Raw genomic sequence first — 12,587 nt, 5'->3', positions numbered from 1 at the left:
ATTCTTTTGATGCCAGTAAAAATACTCAGCAGGTCTCGTAGTGTCCATATTATGCCAGATATATTACCAACGTTTTGGGCCTGAGCCCTTTCTTAAGGTTAGAGCAAAAAGCAGGCAGGAAGCAGAAAGGGCTCAGGCCCAAAAAGTCGGTAATATCTCTACCGGCTAAGGATACTGCGAGACTTGCTGAGTTCCTCCAGCATTTGTGTTTTTACTACAATCACCGTGTCTGCAAACTTTCTTGTTTCACTCCTTGCTTTTGATGGGATTCATTACAATACACTGGCGGTATGGTACCACGGTGATTTCTGTGTACTTTCCGATTATGGCATAAAATCAACATGGACATTTGTTGGAATTTGCTCATTATCCAGAGATAACCTGTAATCTGAATTTACATTGCAGAGCTCCAGGTTCTAGAGGTTTTCTACATTTAATGCATATCCAGCAATGGATTCATGCAGCATTCACAAGATAATCTTCAACACTGTAATCAACATGCAGAATAACTTGCACAGTGCAGCAAACTTGTAGATATCTGTCAGCAGTATTCTGATTAATCTATAGGAAACTCAACAGTAAATTTGTAAATTACACGCACATGCTGCAGAATAATCGAAAATCACACAAATCTCTGGGTCATACAAGTTCACAGCCCTGAAAATGCTCACTCAGGTATTTTTAAAATGTGAAGACCATCCTTTGATGCACTGAGTTCATGATCCCAATCAGTCATTGAGAGAAATAACATTTGTCAATCCTTGTACCAACTAATTCTTCTGACCAATGTACACAATAAAAGAGTTTAGAAACAAGGAAATTGTTACTTTGATGTGTTGTATTATTGGCCCCTGATGGTCCGTAGGAATTACAGGAGCCAATGTGTAGGGAGATCGCTGACAAGAAATAGCAGGCTGGTGATTGTAGATGATTCCAACTTTCCTCATGTTGACTGAGCTTCTCACAGTCCTTGGAAGCTTGAATGGGGCAACATTTATTAAATGCATCTAAGAGAAGTAGATGATCTGACTAGTGAGGGTGAAAAACTGGACCGTTTCTTGATAAAGATAGCAGGATAAATGATTGAGGTGTCAGTAAGAGAGCGAGCTCTTTGGGAAGAGTGACCATTCCCCCTTTTTATTACTGGGTGATTAATACACGCAGATTACTTTTATTATTAAAATTTGATCAATTCGCAAATCGCTTTTCTTGGGCAAAAATGGAACTGAACATTTCTAAGAAATTGTCTATGTTGGCAATTTTAGGTTCTGCTTTACGCTTTTCACTTTCTAAATTATCACATAATCCAATAATGAGAATATGGGCTCAATTTAGGAAATGTTTTGGTTATAATAATTTTACTTTGGCTAGTTTCCTGTCTTCAGCATTAGATGAAGGCTTAAAGGAATGGTACAGATTTAGTACTAAAAATTTTTAAAATTTATATATTCAAAATAACTTTGCTTCTTTTGAACAATTTTCTGTTAAATTTAAGATCTTTATTAGACATCTTTTTTAGATATTTGCAAGTTAGGAATTTTGTGCAGTCAAATCACATCCAAATTTTTAAAATATTTTTTATTTTTCACCCTGTGAACCATATCAACTGAAATATGTACAAATATTTCTCATTAAATTTACACACTGATCTTTTCTCTCCTTTCCCCACCCTCCCTCTACCCACCCCCCCTCCAATACCCACAAATATTCAACATATACAATACAATAAAACCATAAAACAATATTTTCACACAACGGAAATTAAACAAGAAAAATGCATCATCTATTTATTACACACTGAATCTAGTCATTTTGTCTTATTATTTTCATTCTCATTTTAGGGGATGGAGGTCGTAGGCAAGCTCTCTCAGATATGTTCCATGTATGGTTCCCAAATTTGTTCAAACATTGTGACTTCATTTTTTAAATTATATGCTATTTTTTCCCAATGGAATACGTTTATTCATTTCCATGTACCATTGCTGTATACCCATGCTCTCTTCCATTTTCCAAGTTGACATTATACATTTTTTTGCTATCGCTAAGGCTATCATAATGAATTTTTTTTTGCACTTTATTCAATTTGAGGCCTAATTCTCTATTTCTTATGTTACTTAAAAGAAATATCTCAGGTTTTTTTGTAATTTTATTTAGTATCTGATTTAATTCTTCCCAAAACATATTTACTTTCGTACATGCCCAAGTTACATGTAATGTTCCCATTTCCTTATACAGCAAAAACATCTATCCGATAATGTTGAATCCCATTTTTTAATTTTTGAGGAATAATATATACCCGGTGTAACCAATTATACTGTATCATGCGTAACCTTGTGTTTATTGTTCATGTGTTCATAGTTCCAGAACACAACTTTTCCCATACTTCATTCTTTATCTTTATGTTTAGATCCTTTTCCCACTTCTGCTTAGGTTTATAGTTTATTTCATTTTCCTTATCTTGCAGCTCAATGTACATGTTGATTATAAATCTTTTAATTATCATTGTGTCTGTAATCACATATTCAAAGCTGCTTCCTTCAGGTAATCTCAAGCTGTTTCCCAATTTATCCTTTAAATAAGCTTTCAATTGATGATATGCAAACATTGTACCATGAGTTATTCCATATTTGTACATCAACTGTTCAAATGTTAATAAATTATTTCCCAAAAAACAATTTTCTATTCTTTTGATTCCTTTTCTCTCCCATTCTCTAAAGGAAAGGTTGTCTATTGTGAAAGGGATTAGCGGATTTTGCGTCAATAATAATTTTGGTATTTGATAATTCGTTTTTTTCCTTTCTAAGTGGATCTTCTTCCATGTATGATGCAGTACTGGTGAGTTTTTATATTGCACCAGCTTTTCATCCCACTTATAAAGTATATGTTCCAGTACCTTCTCCCCTATTTTATCTAGTTCTATCTTAGTCCAGACTGGTTTTTCCCCTGTCTGGTAAAAATACCTTAATTGTGTGGCTCTATAATAATTTCTAAAATTTGGTAACTTCAAACCACCTTGATTATACCTCTCTGCTAATTTATCTAATGCTACCCTTGGATTCCTCCCTTTCCAAACAATTTCTTTATTATTCTCCTTAGTCCCTTAAAGAATTTTTCTTTTAAGGGAATTGGTAATGTTTGAAATAAGATTTGTATACTTGGGAACACATTTATTTTAATGCAGTTTACCCTCCCTATCAATGTTAGTGGTAATTCTTTCCAATGTTCTAAGTCTTCCTGCAATTTCTTTATTAGTGGCTGATAATTTAGTTTGTACAAGTGGTTTAAGTTATTATCTAACCTGATCCCTAGGTATCGGATTGCTTGTGCTTGCCATTTAAATGGTGATTTTAAAAAAAATTCTGTATAGTCTGCATTACTCATTGGCATCACTTCACTTTTATTTGTGTTGATCTTGTACCCCGATATTTCTCCATATTCCTTCAATTTCTTATGTAATTCTTTTACTGATACCTCTGGTTCTGTTGGGTATCCTATGATGCCATCTGCAAATAAGCTGATTTTATACTCCTTCTCTTTTATTTCTATCCCTTTTATTTTATTTTCTGTTCTTATCAGTTCTGCCAAAGGTTCTATTGCTAGGCGAACAATGAGGGAGATAGTGGACATCCCTGTCTAGTTGACCTACTTAATTTAAAGTGACTTGATACATATCCATTTACTGCTACCTTCGCCAACGGTCCATTATACAATGCTTTAATCCAATTTATATATTTTTCTGGTAAATTGAACTTCTGTAATACTTTAAATAAGTAGTTCCACTCGACTCTATCAAAGGCTTTTTCTGCGTCTAGAGCAACAGCCACTGTTGGTTCCTTATTTCCTTTAACTGCATGGATTAGATTAATAAGTTTACAGATGTTGTACGCTGTTCGTCTTTTCTTAACAAATCCAGTTTGATCTTGTTATACTATTTTAGGTACACAATCGGAAAATCTGTTTGCTATTATCTTATAGTCTGAGTTAAGTAGAGATATTGGTCTATATGATGCTGATGTTAATGGATCCTTCCCCGTCTTTGGTATTACTGTAATTATTGCTGTCTTACATGCTCTCCAGCGCATGACGTCCTGTTTTGCGGAAACTGCCAAAATGTTTGGCCTGGAAGTCAGCCTGAAGAAAACTGAGGTCCTCCATCATCCAGCTCCCCACCATGGCTACCAGCCCCCCCACATCTCCATCGGGCACACAGAACTCAAAACGGTCAACCTGTTTACCTACCTCAGCTGCACCATTTCATCGGATGCAAGGATCGACAACAAGATAGACAACAGACTCGACAAGGCAAATAGCGCCTTGTTAAAAGTGTAAAATTTTTGAAGCCTCACTGATTCATATGTCAGAATATTTTTCATTCTTGTCAAATTTTTTAAGATTAAATTAGATCCATGCCCTTTAACTGTCCTATTTGGTTTTTGAAGTGAACCAGGTAAACTTTTATCGGCATCTCAAGAGAAAGTTTTAGCTTTTTGCACATTGATAGCCAGACAAGCAGAAATGGAAAGATGAACTCTCACCGACTCATGCACAGTGGCTTTAGGATGTAATGTCATATCTAAGCTTAGAGAAAATTTGGTATAATATTGGTTTGAAAAGGTATGGTGTCTATTTATAGAATATTATCATAATGGGCAGTTTTAGGTGATTTGGATGCTCTAGTGCTGATCCATCTGTCTTCTGGAGATCGCGGCTTGATCCATCTTTGTATTTCTCTTATAACCTTGATTAGAGGGAGGGGTTACATTAGCAATGAATTCTAGGGGTTTTTTTCTTTTAGATAAATGGATTTATGGGGTTTAATTATGATTATCCTGTATAATATCACTTTTTTCAGATTTTATTCAGATATAATTCAATTTGTTATAATAGTATTTAACTGATTTATACAATCACATTTAATGATAAGGGATACAATTTAAAATTTGTCATATTGTGCACTTTAATTTTGTTATGTGAATGTTATTATTTTGTCTTGCTTTATTAATATCTTATATATGGATTATTATGTTAAACAATAAAAATATTTTAAAAGGGAACAATGACTATAATTCCATTAGTTTTAAGTTGTAGAAAAAGCCAGACTGGTCCACAAGTTGAAGTCCTTAGTTTGGACAAGGCAAATTTTAAAAGCATTAGACAGGATCTGGCAAAGATTGATTGAAAAGGGTGTTTGCAGCTAACAGACATCTGGCAAGTGGAAGGGTTTAGTTCAGGGAAGCATGTTGCTGTAACAGAGAAGGGCAAGATTGGCAAGATGAGGGATCTTTTGGTGACCAGAGATATTGAGGTCAAGAAAAAGGAAACATTGTCAATGGACAAGTGAACCCTTTGAGCAATATAGAGGATGTAAGAGTTCACGAGAGGGAAATAAGGAGGGAAAGAAAGGGGTAAAAATGTCATGACAGACAAGGTTAAGGAGAATCTCAAAAGATTCAATAAGGATTTTAAAAGGCAAAAGAGTAGGGAAAGAACAGACCTCTTCAAAGATCAACATGGCCATCTAGGAAATGAACTACAGGAGATGGGAGAAGTGCATAATGAGTATTTCTCATCCGCATTTAAGAGGTGCTAGGGAACTTGAGGAAGTAAATTGCAAAAGGAAATGCTGGCATTTTAAAAAAGGTAGATAAATCCCCAAGGCCTGATGAAGTGTATCCTAGGATGTTATAGGAAGCTAAGGAAGGAATTATAAGAATCCTGGCAGAGATATTTACATCACTGTTGAGCAGGGGTGAGATGCTGGAAGACTGAAAGGTGGCAATTGTTGTGGCTTTATTTTAAAAAGATTGTAAAGATAAACCAGGAAACTACAGGCCAATGAGCTTAATGTCAGTGATGGGTAAATGTAGGAAATCCTGGGAGAGAGAATCTACTTGCATTTGGAAAAGTAAGGACTGATTATGGATTGTCAGCATGGGAAATTCCATCCCACAAATTTGAGGTTTTTTTTGAAGGAGGTGACAAGAGTATTAGTAAGAGCAAGGTGGTAAAATGTTGGCTTCATGGACTTCAGCAAGGCCTTGACAAGGGCTCGCATCGTAAGCTGCTCTGGAAGGGATCCAAGGTGAGCTGACCAATTGGATACACAGTTGGCTCGATAGCGGGGGACAGTGGGGGCAGTGGAGGGTTGTTTCCCAGAATGGATGCCTGTAACCAGCAGCATGCAGCAGGGATCAGTGTTGGGTTCATATTTTTTGTGATCTACATAAACAACTTTGATCACCAAAGAGTGAACACATTTAGCACGTTGCAGATGACACCAAAATTGGTGGTATAGTGGGCTTTGAAGAAGGTTATACAAGATAAGAACAGGATTCAGACAGGAAAATTTAACTCAGGTAAGTGTGACCTATTGCACTTTGTTAGGTTTTACCAGTAAGGTCCTGAGTGTTAGAGAACAGATACTTGGGGTGGGGGAGGCGGGGAGTGACAATAATCAAACACTGGGGAAAATCTCACTTGATTTCTACATCAAAGCAAACAGGGGTGATTAGGCTGCCATAGAACTGTATTCAGTTAATGAACTTTAAGCAGTGTTGAGATAAAATTAACCAACGTACAGGTGGTTGGAATCAAACATGTAAATTGCATTTTAATTTCATGCAATTTCTGCAAATAAAGTACTTGGATTTTACTGGCTTAGAAATTCTGATTCCATCTGGAACTCAAACTGAGGTATTTAAAAAAATTAACACGTGTCAAAAAAACTGAGGGTAGAAATTCCAATCAACTTACCAGGGATCTGAATAAAGGACCAGCCATGTCTGAACTGAACAGCTAACAAACCCCCATGTTCTTCAAGGAAAAAGGAGGATGGCTGATTTTTCCAATTAAGTGCTAGCTGTGGGGTTCCATACAGGAGGCACTGCTTGGCTGTGAGTTGACCCCCTTCCCTCATCAATCGACGTTCATACTCTGCACTTCTATCACAGCAATAGATATCACGTGGGATAGCAGTCACCTGAAATACACGAGGCAAGGAGTGACAAGAGAGTTATCATAAATAACCATGCTGATACAGTGGATTATCAATTTCACTATGCAGGACATCTACAGATTAGTTTCTTCAATCTTGGCATTATGCTTTTCACTGGCAAATGTATTCCACATGAGTATGACGAGTGCAGCATTCATCTCAATACACACAATGGTATAGTTAGTGTAAATCTCAGTCCAAGTTGAAGCTAAGATTTTATGATCAACAAAGAATGGAAATGGCTGCTCATTAGTTATACTTCAAGTGTTTGCATATCATGTCAATTCATTTCAAAGGGATCCAGGTGAACAGAGAAGCACCTTTAGGTTGAAGGATCCTACTAAAACAGGGAAACTCTAAACAAGAAAACACAAATTAATGTATTGAGAGAAAGGCCAAGTCGCACAAAAAGGAAAAAGCGAGAAAAAGTATGGAAATTCTTGAAATAATAACAATTCTAAAGGAATGAGATAACACCTGCACAAGTTAATTTTCAATGCAGTGATATGTTTGGTAATGAGACATATCAAGCCATTGCACTTTCTGGCCATGCCATTAACTTCTCTGGCATGTTTAATGGGTATCTGATGTGACAATAAAATCACTTTTCCATTGCTTCTCAGGTTTTAATTTTTATTTCCAAGAATATAAAAAATGGCAAATTTTGTGAATAATGCCAGACATGTTACCATTAACAGCACAGGCAGATTATTCTTGGTATTTTCAAGATTCATATTATATCAGCATTATATAATTTTTTCCAAGCTTCAGTGAATTCTTTAGTAGATAATTCTGGACCTTGAAATGAGCCAGAATGCAACATTGGATCTTCAGATTCTGGGTTGCCCAAAGGACTTTTCTCTGGGATTTATATCCTTTGAGGAGCCAGTTAGTGTGTGGCTAAGCATACAGCATCAGGAACAGTCTGCAGAACCTAGAATCCTTTTATGTATGGTGTTCAATGTATTTCAGTTTTCAACTTGTCTGCTAAGTACTCATGCAGAGAAGCTTCTTTAAATGCAGCACAACTCAATACAGCAAAGGTCTGATTTCCAATTTCAGATACAAGTATTCAATCGAAATTTGCTTGTCAACAGCTTCAGCATTATTTTTGATCTTAAAACCCACTCTATTAACTGTAGTTCACTAGTTAATGCCATATTGTTCATATACAATACTAAAACACTACAACTTATACTAATTCAGCATGCCTGCACACAAGATCTACAATGCCTTTTAAATCTCAGGACACAATTCAATGCACTAGTGTAACCACATACTGAGTATAGAGCAATTTTATTAAACAAGCTATTAATAGAGTGTATGTGGTTAACTTTGCCAAATTTACCAATAATGCAGACAGCCAGAATCAATTTTAGTACACCATCAAGAATAACAATGTATATTGCATTGTACAATTGTACATTGTACAATGCAATGTATATTGCATGTACAATGCATTGCTGGTATTAGCAATTTAGTATCACATTAGCATAGTGCCAATCTCACTGCACACATTAAAATATTGCAATTCACATCAGCTTTGGCAGATAAGTTCATTGCACAAGTTTCTACTTTATTATTTCACTACACTCTAAGTCCAAATAGTGTAAACTTATTGTGCACTGATTTATCTCAGCACTCTTGGTCCACTAATTAAAAAACACTTGGCATAAACCACTGCACTATCCACAGCTATGCTTGTAACTTGGTGCAAAATGCAGCCCTCCACTGGCATTCCCCAACAATAAATTTTTATGGAGAGATTTTCTGGCATTGAGTGGGCAGGAGGTGTGACTCCTTAGCACTGAAATATGGGACTCAGCTGCTCAGTGTGAGTGGGTCAATTTCTACAATGCCAAGAGACTGCCCAAACACCATCACCACCTGTTGGATGAAATGCAAGCTGCTGGCTCACAACCTCTCTGTTCAATTGCCCTGCCTAAACATTTTTCAATGTTAACAAACTCAACGGTGCAGCCAAAGAAGACAGCAAATTTTAAAATCATATCCAACTGGCAGTGATGAGAGAAGTCTGCGCAGCCACCGGTATCCCTCAACACATGGACCATGTGCTGCCAATCCTCTTCATTGATACACACTACTTGTGGAGCCCCAAGCTCTACATCTCAGCAATAAATCATTGCATCATCTGCCCTTGCTTGCCAGACACCAGTCTTCATCACAAGGAGCACCAAACAGCAAAAGGGACTGCATGGCTTCTTATCACTTTTTTAGAAGTGTGTAGCATCGGGAAAGGTCAAGGGTTTTTTTGTCAGATGCCCAGCACGGTAGTGTGACTAGTAAGTGGGCTAGGAAGCAATGCTAGGTTCATTGCTTGTATTTATGGTTCTAATGATCTCTTTTGGAGCTAAATGAACAAGCACTCACTCCTTGGAACAAAGAAACTCACAAACGCGCACAGCATACACACTGTTACTCATCTTCATTAGTTGCAGACTGTTAGACAGGAAATCTAAGATCTACTTGCAGAGGGGAGGATTTACTAGCTCCCAAAATTTGGGAATGATTTTGCTAGGGAAAACAGAGCTACAGTTCATGAACATAGTGCTATGACATAGGTATGCTTGGCTGAATGGAGAGCCAGGGAGACTGCATCTGCTGTGGATCTACTTGGTCTGGCAGCAAATTGAAGTGTTTAAGGCTGGCTGGTAAGATAGAGTCAATGTGGGCCACGATCAGCTCTCAAAACACTTCATGATGGCTGTCAAAACCACTGTTAAATGGTCATGAAGGTGAACAACCATTTCCTTCTCTTTGTTCATATACTCAGATGCAGCTACCTCCTCACAGATCCAGCCAACTGGGTTCAATCCTGACCCCTGGTGTTATCTGTGCAGAGTTTTAATGCACTCCCTGTCAATGCATAATCCATGCCATCTCCCTGGCTCTCCACACAGCCAAGCACATCTATGTCAGAGCACTACGTTAATTGACTGCAGCTCTGTTTTCCTTAGCAAAATCATTCCCAAACTTTTGGGGGCTAACCAAATGCTTGGTTTCTTCACACATTCCAAAATCATGCAGATTGGTAGGTTAACTACACTTTGTTATTCCTTCTCAGTGGTAAAATCTGGGGGACCATGGGGAAGAACAGATTACAAATAAAAATGTTAGCTGGAAGATATGGGATGCAACAGCCAGCAAAGAAGCATTAGGAAGCACGATCTCCGAATGTGTTGTAAGGAAAAATAAAATTACGGCATTCAGATACATGTTTCTATTTTATACAATGATTATTCAAGTTACTGCTACCAATAAATAGCTAAAGTGCTGGCCTTGCAAATACAAAGCACTTCACATTTGAACAACTCTCTACAGGTTAAAACACAACTTTAAACATTTAAACAGAGGCCAATTCCTTCCTGTGATTCAGTCGCAAGTTCTCAAGTTGAAGATACTGCTTTCACACAGATTTCATGAGACCAACGAATTTTCATTCACTTGGCATCGGATTTGTTGACTTCCGAGGAAGTAACTTCTTTCATCGACTGACTAAAAACCTTGAGCAACAAGCAGTTGTTCTGAGTGTTAAATTGCAATACTCATGGTATGCCAGTTTCAGCAGTACAACAGCACAAAGTTTGAAATTCACATCCTTCAAAGAACTTGATTCTCAAGTTGAGGATTTGAATGACCAGGGTGGTTCACTTTTACCTGGCCACAATTCTAGAGCTTTGCAGCTTCAAAACAGGCCCTTCCAAGTTGTGCCCCGAAGATAGTCCCACCAACAACCACTCTGTTTAAAGTTCTGCTGCAACACCAGCTTTCATATACACAACACATTAAGTCCAGTTTGCGCTCTGAGCTTTGTTCTTTTGAATGAAATGTATATTTATTGTTAAGCTTGGAACAGTCTCTTCCTGGCACAGCTTCAAGCTCCAATTTATCACATTGTCACAGATGGATGGTTTGACTCACCAGAGGAAATTCTGGCAAAGAGAAAACTGCTGAGCAATCAGCCGTGGCTTAAGCAGCAAATATTTAACCAAATGGAGAGGAACTGCAAACACAGATTTGCAGCCAACTTTAATTGCCACCATAACACTCACTCCCTTATTCTTCACATATCCAAGCATTGATAACACCAGCATTCTATTGCTTCCTGTACATCTGAACAAGATCCTGATCTATTGCAAGGACATTTCATTTCAGAACAAAATGCTGCTGAATGGAATTGGATTAATTATCTCAAAGGGAAAACAGACAAAATCAGCACGGTGACAGCAGACTCTAGTCTAGTATATCGCACAAATATCACCACAGTTCATATACTAGGATGCACTGCATCACTAAAATTATTCAATGTAGCGGCAGCTACTAATTCTGAAACACACCACGGGACGCTGAGGGGTTTCAGTTGAATTGATTTATTCAAACTTCGCGCGCGCCCTTTGAGGGCGGAGTGAGCTCCGCCCTGTGCTGGGGGTGATGTCATCATGTTCGTCCGAGGCGGGCGCTTTGGGCTAAGCCATGAGGCACTGAGATCCCCCAAAGGCGCCATCTTCCTGCGGCTGCCCCACCGGCATGCGATACAAGCGGGGCTGGTTCACCACAAGAGATGTGCGCTGATACACCACATTAATATTGATGCCATTTTTATCCTCTGTCAACAAACCGTGGCAGTGAAGCTCCTTAAGGACACAAGTCATGAACATCGAGCACCAGGTCAGAGCAAAGCACCAACATGCACTGCGCAAAATAGAAACCATGATTAACCTGTGCAAAACAGGGTATCTTGGCCTTCATTAGTCAAGGATTGAATTCAAGAGCCGTGAGGTAATGTTGTACTCTATAAAATTCTGATTAGACCACACTTAGAAGAGTACTGCATTCAGTTCTGGTTGCCTCATGATAGGAAGAATCTGGAAACTTTAGAAAGAGTGCAGAGGAGATTTACCAGGATGTGGCCAGGATTGTAGAATATGACTTATGAAGCAAGGTTTACAGAGCTAGGGTTTTTCTCTTTGGAACGACAAAGGATGAGAGGTGCAAGATTATGAGGCGCTGAGATAGGGTGGACACTCAGCACTTAGTCCTCCTCCCCAAGGCAACCAGCAAATACCAGAGGACATTGGTTCGATATGAGTGAGGAAAGTTTAGGGGGGGGGATGTCATAGGTACTCCATATACTCATGTAATCGTCAAATATTTTGGACCACTTTTCAGGCCAAAAAAGGGAGGGTCGGCTTTTACACAGGTTAAATTTTGACCTAATTAAGTACCTGTGTTGTTCAAGGTGTCGGGAGCTTGGATGGGCGGGTGGCCGGGGCATCAGGAGCTCAGATGGGCAGGGGGAGTCACGTGATGGAGTAGTGGCCAGTCGGGGAACTCCAGCCCTCTCCGGAAAAGTTTAAAAAAAACACAGAAAACACAAAGGCACAAACATAAACATTAAAATAAAGTGAAAGTAAAGGTGGGAAGAAAATGGCAGCAAAGAAAGAAAAGTCGAAAGCAACGGGAAGAAGAGAAGAAGAAAATAATAATAAGCTTTTTATTGTCATTGTACATAAAACGAGATTTATGACAGCAGTACAAGGTTACCAATGCAACGATGCAACCACAGGCAGCA

At 38.2% G+C, this 12,587-nt stretch overlaps 1 protein-coding gene across 3 annotated transcripts in view; it reads right to left on the bottom strand.

Moving 5' to 3' along the window:
• ino80 (INO80 complex ATPase subunit) overlaps window positions 1–12,587 on the bottom strand; it is a 282,382-nt gene that overhangs the window by 79,076 nt on the left and 190,719 nt on the right. For all 3 annotated transcript variants that reach the window (XM_069917252.1, XM_069917251.1, XM_069917253.1), the window contains one exon: window positions 6,754–6,979. In XM_069917252.1, coding sequence (XP_069773353.1) covers window positions 6,754–6,979 — 226 coding nt within the window. The remainder of the gene's footprint in view (window positions 1–6,753; window positions 6,980–12,587) is intronic.

This window comes from Narcine bancroftii, chromosome 2, assembly GCF_036971445.1.
Source record: "Narcine bancroftii isolate sNarBan1 chromosome 2, sNarBan1.hap1, whole genome shotgun sequence".
Taxonomy (NCBI): domain Eukaryota; kingdom Metazoa; phylum Chordata; class Chondrichthyes; order Torpediniformes; family Narcinidae; genus Narcine; species Narcine bancroftii.
Note: the sequence above shows the minus strand (reverse complement) of the source record. Positions and strands in the feature narration are given on the sequence as shown.